Below are 25,415 nucleotides of genomic sequence, written 5' to 3'. Positions count from 1 at the left end.
GGAAAATCCGCATCCTAGTCTGAAGCAGACTTATAATCCAATGGGTTTAGACAGATCCACAGTAGTCGAGAGCTCCATCCCTGTATAATCATGACACAGTTTTGAAAACTCCCAGGAGAACACAAAGGTATAGCCTAACTACATTAAAAAGGGGGGGGGGGGGTATTTAAAATCTTGGAATTCCATGCATATTAGGAGGATTTTTTTTTCAGTGTACCAAATTTCAAAGTAAATAAGCAATACATTTCCCAATTTTCTGGGAATGTTTAAGTCCTTCCACCACACAGGAAAAAGGAGTCTGAATGCACATCCTTCTAAAGATGTGTGAGCCACACACACAGTCTCAAGTTATTCCTATATAGTTACAGTCCATCTGTGAAAACAAAGGACTTGAGAATTTTTCTTTTAAAATGAGAAAAAAGAAACAGTTTCATTTCCTGTATTTAGGTTCTTCAAACTGACTTAGGTCAAGGCAAGGAAACTAGCCTGACAATTCTGAATAGACTTAGACTGTTTACACAAGAGCAAGATGCTGCTCTATCCGTGTAGCTCATTGCTGAGAGAGAGGGGCCGACGGACAATGAACTATCTGCGGTAGAGCATGGAGTTAAACCGGTGACACAGAGCAACGCTACTGACGGAACAAGAGTGCTGGGAACCCCTGGGAAAGGCCAGAGAAGGGCCCGCCTGTGGCTCGGGGGCAACTGCAAACATCATGCCACAAGTCGGCTCTCAAAAGTGGCCAGACACTTGAGAGTTTGCAAGGGGCCGAAGGATTTATTTTGGTAGGGTGACCCTGGATGCGTAGCCTCAAAGGAACACGCGCTGCTGAACAAAAGGACAGTCCCAGGATTTATTTCAGCGCCACCTTAAAATAACCTCAACCAAAAATACCATCTTCTGCAAGCATAAATTAAGAGAAAGGGATTGAAAAAAAAGTTTAAAAAATAAATTAAGAACAGATGCTAGGCCTGATATAATTCAAATATAAAGTTTATGGAATGTTCTATTAATGACAGATATATTAAATAAAGTCATTTTTAAAAAGTTAACTAGTTTTGGGAGAAAAAGACCTTGTAGTCAATCAATACAGAATGCTAGAGGCTTTATTTTTTGTGATAAGGATACACTTCTCAAAAAAAATTTCTAAATTTCTAAAATTCTTCTGAATTTGACATATTTCTAACAAAAGCATTAGACTTTTGTTAGACTAAATAAGCCCTTTACTTACAAAGCTCTTCGAAAGCTATGGGGAAATATTTTTCCAAGGCCAAGCTGTGCCAAATGGAACTTACTATGATCCAATGAGAAGAGACACCTCGGGCAGAGAGGGAGGTAAGCCTCTCCCACCAAACCTGACAGGGCCTGAAGATGGAAGAATGGAGGCTATCCATCCAGGGGAAAACTGGGCTCATTCAGGGACAAGCCAGGCTCATCCAGACAAGCTGGGCTCATCCAGGGACAAGCTGGGCTCATCCAGGGGCAAGCCGGACTCATCCAGGGACAAGCTGGGCTCATCCAGGGACAAGTCGGGCTCATCAGGGGCAAGTCGGGCTCATCAGGGGCAAGCCAGGCTCATCCAGACAAGCCGGGCTCATCCAGGGGCAAGTCACACTCATCCAGGGGCAAGCCAGGCTGCATCGTGTCTACACATCCCCAGACTGTACTCTTGAATGCCGAAGCCCTGAAAGACAGACTGCACAACCATACCACATGCTCTTCCTCCTCTTACTATAGAGCCCTTACGAGACCATTATTCCCTCTCTATGAAATGAGTGCAAAGTAAATGTCTCACAGATACAAAAACAGGAGGCCTCTTCTGAGTTCTGAAAGGAAAGGCTGCACTACTGCCCTGCCATGGGGAAGTGACATGCTCAGCTCATCCTAAAACTCAGGCCTCCTTGTTCAACCACCCCATGAAGTGGCCATTCTCCATCCTCTAAGTTGCTATGATGCCTCTGGTAGTTAACACTCATTTCACACTTACTAAGCAATGCCTTAATGCATGCTATTCCTACAGCACTGCTTAGAATCCCATCTCAAGGAAGGCACTAGTTATTCTGTATTTGATCCTGCAGCCCCATGAACAATGTTGGCACCCACTTTTATAGCTATTCCATGGCTTACTGGATTCCAGAAGCAACAAACCCTAACAATTGCAGATCAACCCCCCTCAACTGTAGGATCCCTAGGGATGGGCATCACAATTTTTTCATCTCTGTAGGCTAATGCCTAGCATATGTGCTAAAATATTTGCCCAACAAAGGAAAATTAATAAATGCTTTGGTTAAAAACAAAACATATGAGAGTTTACAGGTAGAATTGGGTATGATTAAACAGGAAAGTAATCTTACTAAATTTGAATTTTCAGATGAGATAAAAATGAATATTCTATTATGGAGTGCATTATAAGAAGAAAAGCCAAAGACCAGGAATAATAAAGGAAAAGAGAACTTATGTTCTATAGCTAAAATGATACAATCTTGACGAATAATAAGAAACGAGGGCAACAAAAGGTCTCGAAGCTTGGACCCCGAGTCACATTAAACCACATTCTCTCTTCATTCATTGGACAGTGTAAGGGTTCCTACCCTTGTAGCAGACACTGGCCTGGATGCTGGGGATACATAAATAGTTGAGTTAAAGTCACTGCCAGCATTCTGCTTGGGGATATGTGGGCAAGAAATAGACAATACACCAGATGGAAAAATAAAATAAAATTTGTGTGCATGCATCTGTTGTTGCTAGAGGACTGAGGGAGGAAATTAAAGCAGATAAACACATCAGACAGTGGTCTGACAGGAAGGACTTCTCTACTAAAATGGTGAGCATGTTCAAGAGAGAGCCAGCTGAGTCAGCCATGTGGAAGTGAGGAAAGAACATTCAAAGAAGAGGGGAGAAAATACAAAGGCAGGAGCGGTCATGGATGTGCAGGTGGTAGGGAGGCTGATTAGAGGTGTCGGGGTGGGGAGAAATGGACCAGCTGGCACAGGTTACAGAGATGAATCTTGGAGGGTCTTCCGAACCATGATATGAGCTCAACTTTGATGCTGAGGATGGTGGGAAGCCACTGGAAAGCTTACAGGAGAAAGGGAACGGGGCTTGAGAAAGACATGCTCTAGAAATGAACTGGTTTTCCATACAGAGATTACAAATACACTGTATAAAATAATTAAAATATGCTCAATTCCAAATGGCGATGTCAGTTCCATGAAACTAAGTGACAGTGACGTTAGCCATCAGAGAGCCAGGCCTTCACACAAGACTGACCATATAAGAAGCATGCAAGTTAGCAAACACAGGCATGGACAGGCTTTCAGGCTATCTACTCGATCCAAAAGGCAGCACCCCCCTTTTTTAAACCATAACTGCTAAAACTGACTGAATTGTACCTTGAACATCTAAGCAACTTGTGCTTTGCCACATGCCCAAAGGAATCAAATTTTCTTTCAGAGCTTGGCAATATATTTATTTCTCCGGGAATCTGTGATAAGCAGTGTTTTAATAAGCAAAAAAAGAGGAGAAAAGTAAATATACAATTTTTATAAAGTTATCATGGCCTGCCACAAAGCTTTAAGTGGAAGCTATTTTTAAACTATTTCAAATGGCTGTGGGAGGAAGGGTTGGGTCCATGTCCTGGGAAGGACTCTTACTCCCAAAGGCTTCAACTAGCTGTCCACCGGGGGAAAGGGCACTAGAAAAAATAGTTTAAACTGTTCCTGGCCTAAGAAATATGATACAAAATGAGCTACTTGCAGGCCCTCTGAGCACTGAGCAAGAATACAAAGCTGAGCCTTCATACGCACAGTCACGGAATTTTGGTTATCTGGTCATACAATACTGTCACAGCTTGTCCTATTCAAAGTGGAAGAAGTAACAATAAAAACAAGTCACAAGTTAGGGTGAGAAAACCTTGTGTGACTCTCCTCTGTAAAAAGCACCTCAGACAGTGTTGAGTCTGCAGAGATGAGGGAGAACCAAGAGAGTCCACCAAGGAAATGCTAAAACTTACCAAGAAGGGAACAATGGCCAAGATGGCCACACACAGGTGTTCAATGTCTCCATTACTCAAGCATGCAAATGTTTCTAGGTACATAGCAAATGCTCTAACTGACTCCCTTTTCAGTAGGACTGGTACTTCCCTCTACAACAGAGTTGTGTGTCTTGTCCTTCCCACTACTCCTCCCCGTCCCCCCCAATACCTCCCACCTCACCTTTTCCACACATCCACTCCAAAAAGACCCTCCCTCAGGAATCCAGGCAATTCCTCACAGGCTGCTTTCAGTGTCTCCCTGAGCAAAACTGGATAGTTTCCTAAAATCCATGAGCTTGCAGAGACTAATGTTTTTATTAAAGAAAAATACACTCTGAAAGCAAGGGTGTGAACGAGAGTTGGGTTCCACAAAGTCACTCTTTGTAGACTGCCTCCAGGGGAGAAAACTATTTGAACCCATTGTGAAGTGTGGAAGTGAGTAAGTCAAACGAAATGTTTGGATTGAGAAAATTCTTTTTATTCTCATATTGCATGGAAGTTTTCTCAGCACACAAACCTGGCGTCATCTCCTTTTGCAATCAGAGTAATAATAATAATAATAAGTGCTAAGAAATACCATGAGCCTCATTGTTAACTGTTGCAAATACATTCTTGGTCTGGTCTTTAAATGTCAAAGATGAGGGAGCCAACGTTTTGAGAGTTCTCAGGAACTCATAGAGACCATATACCTAGTTGTAGTCAGAACTGTGGTACTGACCACAGATGGACACAAAGATTAAAGGAACAAAACTGAGCTGAAAAAGCCCACACATCTGTGCTGAATTGATTCCTAGCATGTGTGCCAAGACCAGGAGCTGGATCAAGCAGGGTCTTAATAATAAACAGCTCTGGAGCAAATGGTGTTCCACAAGCGAAAGGACTACTGCCCTATAGCTCACACAACAAGCAAAACTTCATTCCAAGATTAAAAACCTACACTCTAAGACTTCGGGACCTTGGGTTAGGCCATGGATTGTAAAAACCAAGGCACCAAGGGAGGCACTAACAGCTTAAACTGGACTGGACTCCCACCAAACTAAAAGCTTTAATGTTTCAAAGGTCAACACCAAGAAAGAGAAAAGACATCCCATGGAATAAAAGAAGATAATCATGAGTCATATATGCACTCGTGAGCAGAATCTATGAAGAACACTTAAAACTCAAAAACTAAAGGCAGATAGCCCAGCAAAAAACAAGCAAACGACATAAACAGATCTGTATCCAAGTAAGATATGATCAACACACACAAGAAAAGTAGTCAGAATAATTATCTCTCAAGGGGGTGCAAAACACCCCCAGCAGGGCCCACATACCCCACCACTTACAGAATAACTGTCATCTTAAAAGTAGACAGTAAATGCTGGTGATGAAACTGGAATGCCCATTCATCTTTATAGGGAATATAAAATGGTACAACATCTCAGGAAAACTGTTATGAATCAAGAGACTCCTGATTATACACCCAAGAGAACTGGAAAACATGAGTTCCCCAAAACACCTGAACATGAGTGATTATGGATGCACTACTTGTAATAAATAAAACATCCAGAAATAACCCAAATACCAACTAATAAATATTAACTACTAAATGAGTAAACAACCTTGAACACATCCACAGTAGAGTATTAACTAGCAATAGCTGGGATGTAGCTCAGGCCGTGGGTTCTAGCCTCACACTGGAACTAGGTAACCATGTGTGGTGGGATCAGCCTGTGATTCCAGTAATTCTAGATCATTCTCTGAACTGGTATAAGCTACAGAAACCTTGTCTCAAAACAAATATGAATATTATTTAGCAATATATTCTAAATGAGCCCTAAAACATTATACTAACTGAAAGAAGTTAGGCACAAAGAACAGTATATTATATAATGCCATTTAAATGAACGGGCAAATATGTAAAGAAAGCAGATTAGTGGGTAGCCACAGTATGAGGAGATACAAAGGAGAAATAACTGCTAACATGCACAGGGTTTCATTTTATAACATTCTTAGGTTTAGAACTGTTTGAAAATTACATTTCTGTACAAAAGCCATTTTACCTGGAATACTTACCATGTATAAAAACAGCCCTAACTCACTCCCAGCCATCTGTCTTCTCAAAGTTCTGCATTTTTCTCCGTAACATTTTCTCCCGCAACACCCACACACAGGCCATGCATATCATACAGTCCTCATCCAGCTACTTAAAGGGTATTGGCAGCGAGCAGCATTTCTACACTACATGCATGAATAAAACTACAATTCAAGTATGACGAATTCTTTAGTGCAACGGCAGACTGAGTGCCCTAAATACCAAAGGCTGACTCAGGACAGCAAGACTTCATCCAAATATTGCTAAACCTATAAGAAGGGAGGATTTCAAGAAACATGGATGCCTGTGCACGCGTGCATGCGTGGTCAGATGAGGACATGGAACGCCCAGTTCTATCACTCTCTCCCTTATTCTCTAGAGACAGAATCTATCAGTGAGCAGGGCATTTGAGCTTGAGGGCTCCACTGGTGGCCAGCATGCCCCAGTGATCCTGCTGTCTCAGGATCCCTGTTTGCAGCCAGTCCCTGTTCTTCACCTAGGATGGCATCCAGGTCCTCAGGTTTGAGGTACCAAACACTTACCCACCGGGCCATCTTTCTAGCCCTAAGTATGGATGATTTTTGAGGCAGACTTAACACAATTTCTGGGACGATTTGGCTTTCTGAAAACGGAAGATGTAACTGCCACAGCTATACTTTAACGCGGAAGGGTTCAGACCAACAAAGGGGGCCACCTTATCTCTGAAGTGTGAGAGACCGTGTGTGACTACACAGATCGTCTCTTCTGCAGTTGTGAAAAAGTATTGGACCTTTCTAGATGAACACACAATGCTGCTCCTGGTTCTTACGGTAAAATCAAATCACGATATCAAGAAAAGCAAGCAGAACGCTGGGTAACACAAACGCAAACTGTTAACCTGGAGCTAAAGATACAAGCAGGCAGCTGAAGGCCAGGACTAGGAGCATCCAGCCCCCAGCTACCCTTCCACTTCATTCTCAAAAGCACAACGAAAAATAACGGACTCGTGAAGCACATCAAACCTGGAGTCACACGGTGCAATTTTGAGTCTCAGTCTGCCCTCCCGGGCTGAAAAACCCGTTCAGCCTCAGTTTCCTCAGCTTTGAAGTGGGGCTAACAATGGTATTCACCTGCAAGCGGGACTGAGAAATATGTGGATTATCACACAGAAAGCTACAGAGCAGCGCCGAGCAGTGCAGCACCAAGTACATGGGCTCCAGTGCAGCGCCGAGTACAAGGGCTCCAGTGCAGCGCCGAGTACAAGGGCTCCAGTGCAGCTCCGAGTACAAGGGCTCCAGTGCTCTATAGGGGCGGCTTTCATCAGCCATCCTGAGTATAATAACACTCAGGATGTAAATAGCTACAAGGTAAGCTCAACCTTACAGGTGAACAAAGAAACACAAATCAACAAATCACATTATCATCATCAAGAATAAATTATTTTTAAAAAAATTCTGCTACAACAGTGTCATGCAAAATTCTGGAAAGAAAATGCTAAAGAGTCATCAAATAAATCTTCTAAATGTGTGTTGAAATGGAACCAAAAACTAAGAGCGGAGGCAATGAGAGTTCCGCACAGTGGTTTAAATACATTAGTGACAAGATGGGGGTAAGTTAAATATCAAATAAATTAAGTGTTTATCTTAAGAACAATGAAGTAACTAAGGCTATTGACTACTTCCCAGAATTCCGTATAGATGTAAGACTTCTGGGTGAGAAACAGAAGATTTGTTCACTGCGCACCGAGGGCTCAAGCTTCCCGTTCACACACGCTCCGCACCCTGCTTCCCCACGACGTCCGGGGCATATGGAGCAGTCTACACAGACAACCAAGCCTGAAGAGCCTCTGCCTCCGATGAAGACAATTATAATGGTGGCGGGAGGGCAGATCAAGTCACTCTACGCTACTTAGATAGAAATACCGGAGAGAGAAGGAGAGAGAGAGACTGTATCTAAGCTATTCGCTATTCACCATCCTTCAGACAGAACAGAACCAAAGCATGGATGTGCAAATGATCTACCAGAACTGTGGGGTTGGCCAAGACTAATTTATGCATGGTCTAACCACAGACTATAATTATAGTATCTGAGGTTATTAAAAGTCACTTTTCAGAAAAATAGTTAATAAAAAAGAACATTAAGGAGACAGAATATGGACCAGACTTTGTTTTAAATTCCATTTGTACTCACACGCAAAGAAAAGGACTAGCATGACTTTTTTAGAGAAGTAAGTTTTTCTGGGTGGTGATTGTTTTCATTCTGCTTTTCCAACAAAATGTCTCATGACCTCAATACTCAGAAACAACTTTAAGAAATCCAGACATGACACCAAAACCAGGAGTACCTCCCCTACGCCATCAGAAAACAAGCCATGAACACTTGGGTCAATAAAATTAAACTTCTTATATTTCAAATGACACAAAGGGTGGGGATGCTGCACTGACTTGGTCTGATGTCTGGCAATGCAAGAAGTCCTGAGTGACCAGCATCCCTTAAAACAGGCATGTTGGCACATGTCTACTGTGGGACAATGGTCTTGTCACTTGTATTGGTTTAATAAAATGCTGATTGGCCAGTAGCCAGGCAGGAAGTATAGGTGGGGTGACCAGAGCAGAACAGAATTCCGGGAAGAGGCTCAGTCTGCAGTCATCAACCAGACACAGAGGAAGCAAGATAAGAATGCCTCACTGATAAAAGGTACCAAGCCACGTGGCTAACACAGACAAGAATTATGGGTTAATTTAAGATGTAAGAGTTAGTTAATAAGAAGCCTGAGCTAATAGGTCAACCAGTTTATAATTAATATAAGTCTCTGTGTATTTCTTTGGGACTGAATGGCTGTAGGACTGGGTGGGAAAGAAACCTGTCAACACATGTCCACCATCTTAGCAACGGGAAGATGGAGGCAGATTGGATCAGATGTTTAAGGTCATCCTCAGCTACAGAGTCAATTCAAGGTAAGCATGGGATACACAAGATTTCTCAAAGCCAAAAATTAAAAAAAAAAAACCAAAAAACACTTATCAGAACAGTGAAAGGGAAACCTACAGAAGGAGAAAATACTGACAACTCAGAAATATGACTATAGACTTACACCCAGGGCTCTCACAATTCGACAATTAAAAAGACAAGGGGGGATGGGAGGAAGGGGAGACTGAGAGAGGCTATCTGGGAAAGTGGACATGACCACAGCAGGACACACGTGCCCAGAGAAACTTAACAGTGATATCCATTAGTATGTACAATTAATATGCATTTGGTGACTTTAAAAAAAATAATTTCTTCAAAGAGTCTGGAAGAATTTAAAATCCAGTTTCAAAATAAATGAAAGATTTAAATAAAATTATCTGGAGAAAATACACAAATGGTTAGAGTAAGCACATGGGAAAACCCTTAGCATCCTCAGTCATTAGGGGATACAAACAGGATACTTGGTCTAGGGTGGGTTTACTGCCTGAACAACTTAATGCTTAATTCAGGATATAGTTGCTTGATGTCTTAAGTATTGGGGCAAGTAACTGTTCTGGTTGTCCTTTCTATCATGTTAAAACAGTCTTTTGCCTTCATCCCCCCCTTCTGTATTGGGTATAAAAGTGTATGGAAAATGAATGTGGGTAAATTTTCAGCATTCAGTATTGGCTGAGCTGCCCTCCTATTATTATCCTGAGTCTCTGTGATTCTTATCTGTTCCCCCTACTTAACATTTTCTAATCTGCATGCTACTGCCCTGGAATATACAAACCCACCATGGCTAGGATTGTAGCAGAAGTCACCCCAAAAAGGTGGCTCATGACATAAAAAAGCATATTATTGGTTGCTAGAGTAATGAGAAAGGGAAACTGGAAGTAACCACTAATGTGTATTGTGATTCCTATGGGAGTAAGAAAATGTTCAGAGCTGGGCAGGGTGGTATACACCTGCATACACTCTCTACTATATTTATCATCTGCAAATTATTTGCTAAATAAAAGAAAAAGCCCTAGTGGCAATGGTATAGCAATGATGACTGGCAAAGAAAGAAAATCTCGCCTTCCTGTCAGAGAGCTCACAAATGAGATCACTATTCCCAAATGGAAGAAACAGTCAAATTGGTCAGTTTGACATTAAGTCGAGACCAGATTCTAAAATTAGTTGCTTAATGGAACTTTGTAGGAACCTAAAAAGGGAAACCATCAGCCATCAGGAACATCAAGATTCACTCAGACATAGTTTCAAAAGGCTGTACTTCCTCTCGCTCAGATGAACTGTTTGGAGGAGTGAGGAAGGATGGCGAAGAGACCCAGTAAAGTTACCAAGGCTAAAGTCCTATGAAAGGGGCCAAAGGGCATCAGCTGCTAAGAATGTACACACCATAGTTTCTCTTGGGTAAGACGAGGAACGAGGCAATAGCACTAAGCACAATTTATAGTGCCTGGTACCGAACTGAGAGGATGGGTATAAGGATCCAAAGCAAGACTGTGCAACAGTCTAAACCCATTGGAAAACAAGCAAGCAAGCAACAACAAAAACAAACAAACAAATGAACAAAAAGCCTAACTCATGTAAGTTTAAGACATTGTAAACCAAAGCTAAACGATTTCTTTGGGCGTGAAAAAGTATTCTAGAACTGGATAGTGATGATGGGTGCACAACACCGCACACACACTAAAGCCAATGGGCTGCACATGAAATATAAATCTAACCATTACTGTAGTGTGTGTGTGTGTGTGTGTGTGTGTGTGTGTGGTATGTATGGTATGTAAGAGGGCTCACAATACAATCAAGTAACAGATACAAGGCATATAAAACCTAGAGTGCTAATATGCCTATTTTAAAAAATGAAGTACTGAAATGAAGAGCACTGTTCATTCTTTCAAGCATTATTTAATACATGCTTACTTGGTACCAAGCACTGTGTGAGGAGCTACGGATGCAGGAATGAATACATCCACATTTTTTTCTGGGATTCCCAATTAAGAAAGGAAGCTTAACAGTCAACAAATACCACCAAGATGAATATAATAGCCAAAATGAGGAACATAAAAGAAGAACAAAATGGTAACATACCAAAAAAAAAAAATACAACAGGCAAGTCTAATTTAGATGAAGGATACAGGCAATATCCCCTCTGAGATTACATACATTAGATTTATTTTCTGTGTGCTTTGTCTGTATTTATGTATGTATACCACATGAGGCTTGGTACTTGTGGAAGTCAGAAGAGGGTACTGGATCCCCTTGAATTGGAATTACAGATGGTCGTGAATTAGCATGTGGGTGCTGGGAATTGAACCTGGATCCTCTACAAGATGAACAAGTGCTCTTAACTACTAAGCCATTTCTCTAATCCCTGAAAATACATTTTATTTGAAACTCTGACTATGAGAAATTTTGCCTGGTAAAGAAAAGATCAGAGTGTGCCGTCTCCTATTCCTCCTGCAAAGGAATGACAGTGCATAAGTCCTATGCTACAAAGGAAACAACACACTTGATAAACTTTCAAAGGGCATTGCCCTGGTCAGGAAATGGTCACTAAATAAAGCTGGGGAATTAGGACAAGTCAGTCACACAAAGTCCTAGAAGCCTTTGACTCATTTCAACTGTCAGCTTTATCGGATTAAAATAAATAATAATAAAAACAAACAAAAGTAGAGATTAATGAGACACACGAATGTGGGGTGCACCATCTCAAGAGTTGGGGTCTCAGACTACAGAAAAAGGGGGAACTAACTAAGCAGTGTCATTCCCTTTCCCTACTGAGAACCTAGGGCCAAGCCATTCTACTATGATGGCCTCCCCAACCATGATGGACTGTAAACCCTCCAATTGTGAGCCAGAGTAAACCCTTCCTGCTGGAAGTTGCTTTCTGCCGGGTGTCTGGTGGCTGCTTTAAGAAAATTAATACAAGTAATGTGTGATCATATCTTGCTATAATAGAATTACCCAGCAAAGAAAAAAACAGAAAATGGGGAGACTCTTCAGTAAGGGCTCAGATTAAGGAGTGGGAGTTAGAAGAAGAGGAAGCATGCCAAGGTCTGTACCAGAGATGGTCACAAAGGCCATTAACAACTCAAAGTTATCAATGTGAAGGAAATGCCTTGCAGAAGATTACAACAGCAGAGCAAAGACTCCACTTCCCACCGTGAACAGTAGAGGTAACACCAAGCACCTCACTCCCTCTCTACTGCAAAACAACTTGTTCTTTGAGTAGTTTTTCCCTGCATGGGACTCTTATGGTAGAAACGCATCCTGTTTAGCCTATGTTCTATAAAAAGCTTTACTGAAGTGTACACAAAGGCACACACAGAAAGAAAGAAATACATACAAGGCACTCCTAATAATTCAAATGTATCTTCTTAAACTGCACTCCAGAGCACAGGCTGTGACAGCTATTCGTTTTCATCGAACAAATCAATAACTTACATTGTCAGTGGAAAAGCAACTGTACATCATGCATACACTTATTTTCCTCAAAACAAACCCTTTGCATCCTGGTAAATACTGCATCAAATAAACAGTGGATCAGCTAAGCAAGTTTTGCATACACAAGCCCAAAATAAAAAATTGTAAAATCATGGAAAAACTCCCCATTCAGTACCCAGAGAATATAACAGAAACATGAAGTATATGAATATGACTTTCAACAACTACACATTTCATGTATGCTTTGAAAGTAACTATACACTTTTCTTTCATGCATATGCAATGGTTAATGTTTAAAATTCATGCGCCTGCTGTATGCACCCCTAGCAGCCAGAGTTTGATACTGGATGCTGCCTTCGGTTTTTCTACCACTTTCTGCCTCATTTTTGAGGCGGGGTCTCTCTTGATGAAATGGGAGCTTGCTGCTTTGACTAGACTGACCGGCCAGTGAGCTCTGGTAATGTTCTTGTTGTCATCCACCACTCAGCGCTGGGGTTACAGGTGTGTGCCAACACACACCCCGTTTTTATGTGCGTGCTGGGAATCTAAACTCAGATCCTCATACTTGTGTAACATGGACTTTACTGAGTCATCTTCAGAGCCCAGCATCCTAACCTTTTGCTGTTGCTGTATATGACTTTGTCTTCTATGGTGTTCCCAGCTGAGTACCATGCAACTGAGTTTTGTTTGTTTGCTCTCGTACTGTAAGTTTCCTGTTTTGCGTTGGCTTGCATTCACAGCTGCCCTTGAAGTACAACACTGCCTACAGGATGAAAACCAATCTAAAAATACTTCTTATTGCTCAGATTTAGATAAATGGCTTTGTCCGAGGCAAAACAGAATTAGGACCAGAAAATGACTTTGCTCTCCCAAGTTCATACTGAATGAGAGAATGCCACCCAGCGCCACGATAGATAAGGTATAATATAGCCTTTCTTTTTTGTTTAAACAGAAAAAGGGGAAATGATGGAGGACTCCCATTGGCTAATAATAATCCTTTGCTGTTGACATCCACACAAGACACCACTTGTACAAAGGGCCTCTTCATCATGAAAGAATGCCCTTGGTGGGAGACAAAGGAAACACAGGGGTTAAGTTCATCATTATCAAATAAATTATTTAGCACCACTTAAGCCCTGAAAGCCTTGGGCCACCTACCCTGTGGTTTATGGAACTGTCTTCTAAGTTTACAATTTCCTGATTGTACAGCAATTTAATTCCACAGTGTAACATCAGTACAATTTATATTTGCACTGGAGATGACATTCTTCAGCAAGCTAGAAGAACGATTCTTCCACGAACATAATATTAAAGAGGTTTTTTTTTTTTTTTTAACTAAGAGGTATCAGCCACCATTTCAGAATGTAGGAATAAATTCTTCTTGTTGGGTAGAAAGCAAAGTAATTACATTTACCTCCTCATGAAATAATAATACCACTGGGGCCACATGAGTTCTGTTCACTCAGATACAGCTTTGGCCTGAGTCTATCAGGGGCCTATATTTTAAACATAAGACGTTTCTGGAAGGGCTGTGTGGTGGTAACAAGAGACAGACAACAGAATTTTAAAAAGTATTCCTTCTCCCCATCCCCTTTTTTAAAAATCTGATAGGAATTTCTATCGTTACATTATTTTCATTCTAAATTGCATTTCAACAAAGAATGGCAAGGTTTGGAGGCTTCCAGGCTTATTTAACTGGATAATCGGAAACCAGTCATTTTTATTCAGTGGCAAACGCTGGTGTGTTTAACACACACCCACGGGTGAATCTATCCGCAGCATCATTCTTCCCTGAGAAGCAAGCAAACTGGAAATAGAGGAATACGCCATCACTCAGTTATAGCAAGAATGGATCCTAAGCTCAGAGGAAGGACCCCCTAACAGCTCCTGCCATGCGATGGGAAAGGATGCATCGGGTTCCAAGTTCATTCAGCCATCTGTTTATAATGCGCTTTCCTTGCACCTGCTATTCAAGGGCTTGCTTCCCTTTCAACAGCTCAGAGCTACAGGCGCCTTTCTAAAATGATTTTTTTTTTTTTTTGGAAGCCTAGAACCAAACAAGTAGAAAAACCTTGTTACTCAAGAGACAACTGTCAAGAGACAATTAGGGTCAGTTCCCTCCTGCCCACCCCTGCGTCCACAGCGCACCCCACAAACCGCCCTCCCTCCCCCAAGGACAAGAGGTTAGCTCCGGCTAGGCCTGTGAGCCAGCAAGAGAAAAGGCCGGGCCCCGCAGCGCACAGGGAGATGCTAGGGAGCCTCCAGCTCCTCCCTCGCTCGCGGTCCAGCTCCTCGCAGGGCAGCCCCGTGCGCTCAGGCTCAGCATCCCTCCTTCTCTCCCTCCTCCGCCCAGGCCACCAACCTTGGGCGTGCGGATGTGCTCCATGGCGGGCCCGCGACTGCAGGGTCCCCAGCGGGTGCGGCCTCACGCACCTGCGCGCGTGTGCGGCGCAATGGGAAGGGAGGGGAGGGGGCTTCGGCCGGAGCGGGCGTGGGCGGGCCGCGGGCCTGGCTCCGCCTCCAGGTGCGCGGGATGTGCGGGAGCCCCTCGGCGCCTGCGCGGGCCCGAGAGCTCGGCTCTGCGCCTGCTCGCACCTGCGGGTCTCACACCCACTTTGGACTTCGCCCTCCGCCTCTCTGGCTAAGGCTCTCACTGCCCAAGCTGCTCGATTCCCGCCCCCCGCCATGGACATCCTCAAGTTGGTCATGGAAGCGCTTGCCTGAATGCCCCAGCCACTCAGGAGGCTGAGGCAAGAGAATCATTTGGGTCCAGCAGCTTGGAAACCGCAAGAGAGACGTAAAGACATCCCCGTATTTTAAAAAAGAAGGAAAAATAAATCAAAGCCGGTCAGCCTTCGTAATACGGTAATACTGTGGCACTACTGTCTCCTGAGGCACAAAGAGGGCCTTATGTTGGGTGTGGCTTCTTGGAGAGATGCGAATAAATATGTGGAGCTTTACACCCTCATTGGCTGCCCTCCAGAGCATCCCAGGATAGGTGAGATTTCAGAATGAGGTAGGAAAAAAAAAATGACTACAAATGTACCCTGATGCGGTACGCATAGTCTAGTGGGCTCTGGCTTTATTTTGGTCCAGGCTCAGCCACCCGAGTATTTGGAATGAAAATGAGATTAATACCAACATTGTTTACGCCCTGTTAAGTTTGCCATTAAGTCAGACATCTCACGTCACCGTGCGACTTTGCTGTCGGAACTCTTGATAGAGATGTGAAAACGCTTGGCCCTGTGCTAGGGACACATTGGCCATCTTTACCTAGTTCTAACTAAACAGAAGCTAGAGACACAAAACCATCCTTTATGAGGTTCCATTAAGCCACTGGGGAAGGCTAGAGACTGAAAAACGGCAGCTCTAAGTGAACACCTATGCCATACTGAAATTTCATAGAATAATAATTGGAGTGGTATTTATTTCGTTGCTTTCCTGGCCTTTATTTATGACAGTTTTGTACACTCTTTGACCGTACATACTGCGTATTTGCTTGTTTTTGTCTTCTTTTGTTCGGTGTCTGGTAGGCATCTTGCAGTCTTCCAGATATTTATTCAGTACGTTTTAAAATAGTTGCATCTCCTTAGCGCTGTGTATCCCTCAGGCTCACTGTCTCCAGTACTTTGAATACAACTGTGTATCCCTCAGGCTCACTGTCTCCAGTACTTAGACTACAACTGTGTATCCCTCAGGCTCACTGTCTCCAGTACTTTGAATACAACTGTGTATTCCTCAGGCTCACTGTCTCCAGTACTTAGAATACAACTGTGTATCCCTCAGGCTCACTGTCTCCAGTACTTAGAATACAACTGTGTATCCCTCAGGCTCACTGTCTCCAGTACTTAGAATACAACTGTGTATCCCTCAGGCTCACTGTCTCCAGTACTTAGAATACAACTGTGTATCCCTCAGGCTCACTGTCTCTAGTACTTAGAATACAACTGTGTATCCCTCAGGCTCACTGTCTCCAGTACTTAGAATACAACTGTGTATCCCTCAGGCTCACTGTCTCCAGTACTTAGAATACAACTGTGTATCCCTCAGGCTCACTGTCTCCAGTACTTAGAATACAACTGTGTATCCCTCAGGCTCACTGTCTCCAGTACTTAGAATACAACTGTGTATCCCTCAGGCTCACTGTCTCCAGTACTTAGAATACAACTGTGTATCCCTCAGGCTCACTGTCTCCAGTACTTAGAATACAACTGTGTATCCCTCAGGCTCACTGTCTCCAGTACTTAGAATGCTACCATATGCTCTTCAGGCTCTCTGCTTTCACTACTCACCACCCAGGAGAAGGGAAGCCATTGTAGGGTTTTGTTTTACAGAAGGCATCTTAGAGTTGTCAGGTGAGGGAATGATATATGTTATTGAAACATATATCTATATAATTTCAATATGTCCGTATTCAGGGAATGCTTAAATTCACCCGAGGTAGATGATAAAGCCGAATAATCATTTACTGAAGAGACACTGTCATTATTTAAGCAATTCATGCTCAGAGTATCACAGCAGATGCCAAGAAACTGATGGGTGATAGAGATGAGGATACTAAGTTATAAACGTGGCACAGCCCACACCAAGCAAATGAAGCTAAGCCAACTAAGATGCTCACAAAATGCCTAATGAAACCAACCTCCCAATGATGATTTGTGCCTTGAACATTTTTGCTATTGTTTAGATGAAGGCCAATAGGATCAGATACTTAGTTCTTAAAGTTCAATGTTTCTAGAGGAATTTTTAAATAAAAAACTTGCTACAACTGGGGACTTTTCCAATACTCTGTGATCTTCAGTGGCCTGAAGATACTTGGAAATGTGCCAAACACTTACAAGTCTTTCTGGAATACTTTGATTTCTCCCAAGACAGCTCGAATTTTGGATCTGGCAATGACGCCAAAAAGTGTTTCCTTGGGGACTAGTTTGGCTAATGATTGCATGTTCACTAAAACCCTGGTCAGGACTATTAAACCCTAATGCTTCTTGCTGCATGCAGAAGAGTGCACACATCTCCAAACAAGCCTAGCCTCTGATAGAAAATGTTATGAGGCACCTATGTGAGAAGATTGAGAAGATCAGAGATGTATGTGAGGCCTTGCCTTGTAGGGAAAAAACTGACATCTGACCCCCTCAGGGTTTAAATAAAGTTGATAGTGTGGGATATCATGTCGTCTTCAGCTTTTTCCTGTATCAAAGACGTGGAGAGAAAAAAACTAAGTGGATTGTAGACAGCTCTGCTCTTTTTCCAGAAACCAGAAAAGGAACATCAGGGCAGCCAAAAAGAGCACTTAACTCGGTGAGCAGGCAGGGTTTTTAAATAGTCTCCTTTATTTTGTTCTCTCTCCAGGAAGACTTGGGGCTCAAGCCAAGTCTGTGTCCTTAGGCCACTTGCATTGCTTATTCATTTTCACCCCCATGCCTTCAGGCACTGCTTTAATGCATGTAGTTCTCATCTCGGCATCTCCAATCCTGAATTCTCTCCTTAAATATTGTAGCTCCATTTTCCTCCTCAGTGTAGCCCCTTGGATGGCCTTCACAGGCTGGAGACATAGCTCAGTTGGTAAGGTGCTTGCCACATTCGCATGAGGACCCGAGTTTGGATTACGTAGAATCTAAGTATGGTGGAAGAAATGCCTGCTATCCCACTACTGGGAAAGCAGAGAGAAGTGGCTGATGCAAGGACTCACTAATCAGACAGCCTAATCTTATCAGGCAAGCCACAGATCGCACATAGTAAGAGACCCTGCCTCGAAACACAGGGTAGATGGTTTCTTGGTAATGACAGCTGAGGTTGATCTCTGGTCTACACACACACACACACACACACACACACGCACACTCAGCTCATGCACATACATAAATGCACAGTCATACACATGCAATAATAATCCACTTGTCACAAACCAGGTACTGTTAAGAACTTGGGCACTGAAAGGATACAGGCTTTTATTCCCGTCACAGCTCTGACCGCCGTTAGCTCTGTAAGCTTGACTGGGTTATTTAGCCACTCCCAGTTTTAGGCCTCTTGTGTATAAAATGTGTATGACGATGGTGCAATGGTCTAAATGCTTGTGCTACTTCAAAATGTATGCGACTAGACGTGAACCCCTGAGACAGCAGTATTAGAAGTCCGGAATCTGAGGCGACAGCTCCTTTAGGATTCTAATGACCGTTATGAATAGGATTAGGTTTCATGATGAAACCCCTCATGTCTCGCATCAAGCAAGTTGTGGAGAGATAGCCATCTATGAACCAGAAGTGGGTCTTCACCAGACAAAAATGAGCTGGTATCTTTTTGTTTGTTTGTTTGGTTTGGTTTGGTTTTTGTTTTGATTTTGTTTTTTGAGTCTGGGTTTCACTGTAGCTTTGGAGCATGTCCCAGAACTAGCTGTTGTATACTAGCCTGGCCTTGAACTCACAGAGATCCACCTGCCTCTGTCACCCAAGTGCTGGGATTAAAGGCATGAGCCAGCACCACCTGACTCATGCACTGGTATCTTTATTTTGAACTTCCTAACATCTAGAATGGTAAAAAAACAGATGTCTATTGTTCATAAGCCACCTAGTTTATAGTATTTTGCATACTGAAGCCAAACCAGACTAAGACAGATGTTACAAAGCTCTCTTCGTTGTGCTGAGCAGATGGGTATGTGTGAGGTATATTCATTATAATATTCTCTATTTTTTATGTGCATGAGGTTGGTCAAAATGTAAAAGGTAATTAATATGACAATATGGCTTAATCATACCTCCCTTAGGACTGTTATGTAAATTCCATGAGATCAAACATAATATATTTCGCAGCAATGCCATTATTGAGGGCTCATTTTATAACAAGTATTGGGACTATAGTATGAATGAGAGTAAACCAAAGTCCCTGCCTCCAAGGTCTAATATTATTAGATCTTACTATATTTATATAATATCACATATTATATATTTTTATTTATATCTTATTATAATATATTAAATCTATATTATATATTTAATAATAATTATTCACCTCAACTTTCTGTGTTGAATAATTAATTCCAGATAGTGGCACTGACTAGGGGGATGCCAAGAAGCCTCAGGAGGTGGGGACAAAACTGGAGGAAGTGGCTCGCTGGGGAGCATGCCTTTGAAGGTTAGACTCAGTCTCTCTGTGTCACTGCGTCCGGCTAACCTTGAGAAGAAAAACATCTTCTCCATATGCTTCTGACATGATACACAAGAAGCTAAACAAACATGTTTGCAAACCACATTCGAAGAATTTCTCTCCTTCTGCTTGTTTATGGCAGGTCTCTGTCAAAGCAATGCGAAAACCTAGCTAATACATTCCCCTAGCGCCTCCTAACTGTATTGTATGATTGTTTATTTTAGACGTGCAGTGGACTTGGAGATGTTCTTGGCTTTGTCTCTTACTGGCTCCACATCAAGCCATTTCTTCCCTGCATCCTTTTCCTTTTCCACTGTCGTTGTTACTCAACTTCATATCCTCATTGTTTCTCCCTGGCAGGGACATTGCTTTCTGCTGCCAGATTCATCTCCATAAAATGCAGCTCCCATTATTATTACTCTGTAGCTTAAAACCTGCAAGTGGTTTGCTGTCTGGACCATTTCCCTATTCTGTTGTGTAAGGCTCAGATGCATCTTCTGCCGTCTCTTAAGAACTCAGCCAAAAAAAAAAAAAAAAAAAAAAAAAAAACTCAGCCAAATCAGTCATTAGATTCCAATCAATTATCAACCAACCCCTTTCTGTCACCTGTGTTTGCTTATCTCTACCAAAGCCTTGGAGATTCATTTCAAATTCACACTAACATCTCCACCAGAGGCAGCTCTGCCAGAGTGACTCGTGTTTGTCCACTGCATTAGTTCAAGGCCATCAAAACCAGTTTATTTCCATCCAGAAATGTAATTTATTGCCTCTCTGTCACAGACTTATCCACAGGACCTTGATAAATACAGTGTCAAAAATCCCAAGGTCTACTACATTGATAACAATAATAACCAATTGTCTCAGGTGAGCAGAAAGTAGGAGAGGCCCAGGTAAGCACACATGAATCTCAGAATGAAGGCCAAATTCCAGGATCACATGAGTTCCTAACATCTCAATGAATTTCTAGGGTGTGTAGCCTAGGACGTGTGGGAAAAGTTTCCTCATAGGAAAGACAAGTTGCTTTACATTATACACTCTCTCAGGTGATCTATTACGAACTTGTGCCATGGGCTCTGCATGGGGCCCACAGCAATAAAAGGCTCTTGGGCATCCTTAGGTCATAGTAGATACAGATCAAGCACAATAGACTTTTGTCCTGAACTGACTCACAGACACTCAAGGTATCTGAGACAATAGGGGTTATGGTATGGAGCCCTAGCAAGCCCCAGCTAGAAATGCAATAGATTATGGGCATGGCCCACCACAATTTGTTATGCTTTTGTGCTTAATTTATCTTATTTTTGTAAAGTTATGATGAAAATAGCATAAAATTTACCTTTTACCCATATTAAGGGTCCAGTCCAGTAATATTAAGTATATTCACAATGTTATACACGCAAAAGGTTGGGGGAGGAGTGATTCTCCTAGTAGGCAAAGCCCTGTAGTTTTCTGGAAATTTCACATGCCTTGAAGGATGAATGACCAGATGTACAGACTGATGCCAATTTGGGGTGAGTGATCTCGTTTTGTTCAAATGTCAGGGACTTGGAACAAGATTGACTAATGTTAATGAAAGCTAATAAAAATATTTCTGGGTTCGTGTCTCAAAATGAGACCACAGTGTGAAGTTAGTTTGTGTCCTTTGGAAACGGTCATTGCAGAGTGGCCACTTCAGTGGAAGTGAGGCTTTTAGCGATCCTAATGCCATGTGCATCCACTTGGACGCCACGTTGTAGTGGCATTTTAATTGTATCTTAATAAATAAGACTGTCTGAAGATCTGAGAGTAAAACAGTCCCACTGGTCAGCCTTATAGACCAGATTATGTTAACATGCACCTTTAATCCCAGTAGCCACCCTAATTGCCAAAGAAATCGGTGGTGCACGCCCTTCATCCCAGTGGTGCACGCCCTTCATCCCAGTGGTGCACGCCTTTGATCCCAGCCCTAGAGAGGAATATAAGATGGGACGAGACAGCTCTCAAACAGTCTCCTTCTGAGATTCCAGAAGGCAGGATCGCCTTTTCAGACTGAGGTGGAGGTAAGAGCCAGGGGCTGACTTTTTTCTTTTCAGATTTTCAGATTGAGCCCCAGTTTCTCTCTCTGAGCTTTTATTAACTCTGCATCACCACTTACCAAACCTTCATTCTTCTTCCTGTTCTTCCCTTTCTCCTAAGTTTTCAAGCCCTTTGCATTAAATTCTGCTAGTTTCAAGAACAATTGTGTACTTAATGTTTGGGTCCCCAAGAAACTTATGTTGAAGTCCTAACCCCAAATATAATTATATTTGAAGACAGGGCCTGCTAGCAGGTGATAAAGGTTAAATGTAAAGCTGGGTCCCTAACCAAATACAGCTAGTACCCCACACTTGAGAAGGAACAAAAGCTCCCTTTTCTCTTCTCCCCTCTCTCTCTTTCTCCCTTCTGCCCTCCCTTCTCTCTTCCAGCTCTCATTTCACAGAGAGAAGGTATATGTCAGTAGCCCCCAGAGAAAGCCCTTAAAAACAACTAAACTCTACCAGATCCTGATCTTAAACACACAGAGACTCCAAAATTCAATTTTTGTTGTTTTGTTATGTCAGCCCAAGTTGACTAATATAAATATTTAGTGGTTTTGGGTCTTTGTATCAATCCCAATCTCCTTGAGTTATTTATAATAATACACCTCATGAAATCTAAATATTTCAATATTTCTAAACTTATGAGCTCAAAGGCATTCACGTGACTATTAATACCCCAACCTTGTATCCCTAAATCTCTGTGTTTCTAGCGATTCTTCCCCTGAAAGAAGCATGTAAGCACACACTGGCATGCCTAGGTAGTGGGTATAGACGCAGATGCCGGAAGGTTTAATAAGACGAAATGTGCACCTTCTGTTTCACAACCACATGACTGCATGGCATGTGTAGCCCATGATGCCCTGGAGTTGGAATCCAGCTCAGGTTCTGATGAAAAAAGCCAAACTTGCACACAGTTTAAAGGATTTCCCAGTCCAACAATGTCAACCTCTGACATTATAAAAGTGTATTTTATTTTAATTTCCCACGACAGTGATGAAATCGGAGCCCACAGTGGCTTCATTCAGTGACTATCCTACTAGATCTTATCCCTTACCGTGGTTAATCATTGCCATTGCTAACAACATTGAGATTTCATCTCACCCCAGTCAGGATGGCTAAGATCAGCAAAACCACTGACAACAAACGCTGGAAAAGGCAGGAAGAATCAGAACCCTCATTCACTGCTGGTGGGATTGCAGACTGTCCCAGCCACTCTGTAAATTCTTGTGGATAATCCTCAAAAAACTAAAAACAAATTTATCTCATGACCCAGATAGATCACTCCTTGGCATACGTTCACAGGATTCCTGCCCTAGCTCACCAAATACTCAACCATGTTCATAGCTACTCTATTCAGGATAGCTAGGAAATGGAAGCATTTCATGTGTCCTCCAACTGGTGAATGAATCATGAAAATGTGTACACATATGGAATACCATTCAGCTATAAAGAAAAATTAAATCATGAAATTTTCAGGTGAATAGATGGAACTTGTAAGGGTTGTACAGAGGGAATTCAATATAGGAGAGAGAGAAAGGAGATAAAATAACCCTAGGGATGTTTGATAAGGCCTCGTGTATTCATATGAGTTTATATTTACCTACAATTATACATATTACATGTAAGTGTATATACATATGTATGTGTATGTGTATTTATTAAGTGAACTTATGAAACTTGGACTGACAATGCTCATAAAAGCTATAGACGAACAAAGAACAGTTAAAGACATGAGAAACCTCCATTTGAGTTATTCAGGGTAATTGAGTTACTCTAAAGCAGTATAGGCTATTGCTGTTGCCCTGTTGCCCTTGGCTGCCTCTTAGAGGTGAGTTCTAACCCTGAAAACCCTCTTCTAGACTTTACAGTACCAAAAAGTGCTGTCAAGGGAAGAAAGCCTTCAATAGTCCTATCCAGTTGTGATACCTATGAACTGCAACAATGACCTGGATGGCAATAGATCCCAAAAGGTACGATAGTGTTGTTTATTTATATCTTAATGGTAACCAGTAGTTAAGATCTGCTCAACAGGAGGGAAACTCATGCTTGGTACTAGAAACTTACCCACTGTCTGAGCCCAGTGAAGTCATAAATCTTTAAGAAGAACCTACTACTACCACTTTATAGACCAGCATAACTCCTAACTGTGTTCTAAATATTCATCTTTATACCCACAGATAAGTGTATCTCTCACCTCTCGTTAATGCAAATGGAGACAATTACAGAAAACCACAACTGGTCATAATGCAGAGAACGAACAAGTAACTGATCATGGACGTCCAGCCCTAGCTAATACATCTACCACACAACTCCAATACCTAAGGCTCAGGCAACATCACAGAAGAGGATGTGGAAAGATTTTAAGAGCCAGAGGGCCAGGAAGTCCACTGAGATTGTGTCTTCCAGAAATCAAAGGGAAGCTACACTCATGATACCGCAATAATATGGCTGCCTATGTAAACAGTGACAATCCCTGTAACCGCACTAGTGAAGAAGGGAGAGATCTCTAGGGTTCCACCCCTAGAAAAGAACTACAGATGTCTAATAACTGCTTAAAGAGGGAGAATTACTGTCTCTCAGGAATGAACCCCTAATTGCATATCAAATACTAAGTAGTCAGCCCTGAACTCATATACATGCAAGCAATATCAAACAGACTCAACAGGCTATATTGGCATGTTTATGCACTATATATAAACATATATATTTATGCACACACACATATGAAAAAGAGGTCATCAATTTGAGAGGGAGTAGGGGATATGGGAGGGGTTGGAGGGGAAAGGGAAGGAGGAAAATTATGCAATTATATTTTAATTATTTTTTATAAGAAACAAATATATAAGTACAGTTTTTAAAAACACCAATTTAATTGCTGATATGTACATGGGAGTGGGGACAGCCACTGGATAGTGGTTAACCTACAAAGGGTCACATTCCTAAAGAAAACTGACTTTTGATTCCCTATCTACAGTCAGCTATCAATAACTACTTAGCTAGGGGTAAGATTCATGTACCCTCCTTCTTCTATGCTACAATGGTGACTGAACATGAATTTTATAAATTTTCAAATAATATCATAGTTAGCAAATTGTGTCATAATATCATAAATCCAAGCAAACATTTCTATGAAAATTAAAAAAAAGCAAAACTTGAGCTGGAAACTGAGTAGTTGAAAGATCATTCATTTACTTACCAAAATTTCAACTCAAAGATAACATTTCTGAAAACTGGTCATTTTTCAAGAATAAAATCAGTCACATGATCCATAAGGAAACAATAAATCCAAATATTTCCAACACATACCAGTAACTGGAAAAGGAAAAGAGCTGCTCTAACTCTCTCATTGTCATAATCTTGACATAAAAATCATAATCATGGTTTTTGCAACTAATAAAAAATTCTTTCTACAAAATCCCACCTGTTTTGAGAGGATGCTCTAGAAAGTATTCTAGAGCCCATGTTCATATAAAAAAAGTGCTTAACATTGCTTCAAATTTTATCTATAAATGCAAAATATGTCTTTGGTATTCAGAAAACGGAATAAGTAAATTAAGTTTACACAATTAAGCCTTACCCGAACTCCACATTTCTTTTAATTTAATTGAAGATGCTAAAAATAAGAGAACCATATACAAATGTGGATTTTTGTCAGTAAAACACTTTGAGATTTTTGACAAACAGTTATGAGCATTGTTTTTTAGTTATACAATAATTTCTTGGGGTG

The 25,415-nt window shown here is 41.7% G+C and overlaps 1 protein-coding gene across 2 annotated transcripts in view; it reads right to left on the bottom strand.

Moving 5' to 3' along the window:
• Mtmr7 (myotubularin related protein 7) overlaps positions 1-24,895 on the bottom strand; it is a 93,677-nt gene extending 68,782 nt beyond the window's left edge. Inside the window, exon 1 of one of the 2 annotated variants that reach the window (XM_038325601.1) lies at positions 24,885-24,895. Coding sequence is in view for 1 of the 2 variants with exons in the window: in XM_038325599.1 (XP_038181527.1) it covers positions 14,851-14,874 (24 nt within the window). In the remaining variant the exon portion in view is untranslated. Of the gene's footprint in view, positions 1-14,850; positions 14,983-24,884 lie in introns of those variants that run through there. The other variant, XM_038325599.1, reaches the window with a different exon arrangement.
• Positions 24,896-25,415: the final 520 nt, after the last annotated feature.

This window comes from Arvicola amphibius, chromosome 4 (genome assembly GCF_903992535.2).
Source record: "Arvicola amphibius chromosome 4, mArvAmp1.2, whole genome shotgun sequence".
NCBI classification, from domain to species: domain Eukaryota; kingdom Metazoa; phylum Chordata; class Mammalia; order Rodentia; family Cricetidae; genus Arvicola; species Arvicola amphibius.
This window is presented reverse-complemented; position numbering and strand designations above follow the sequence as displayed.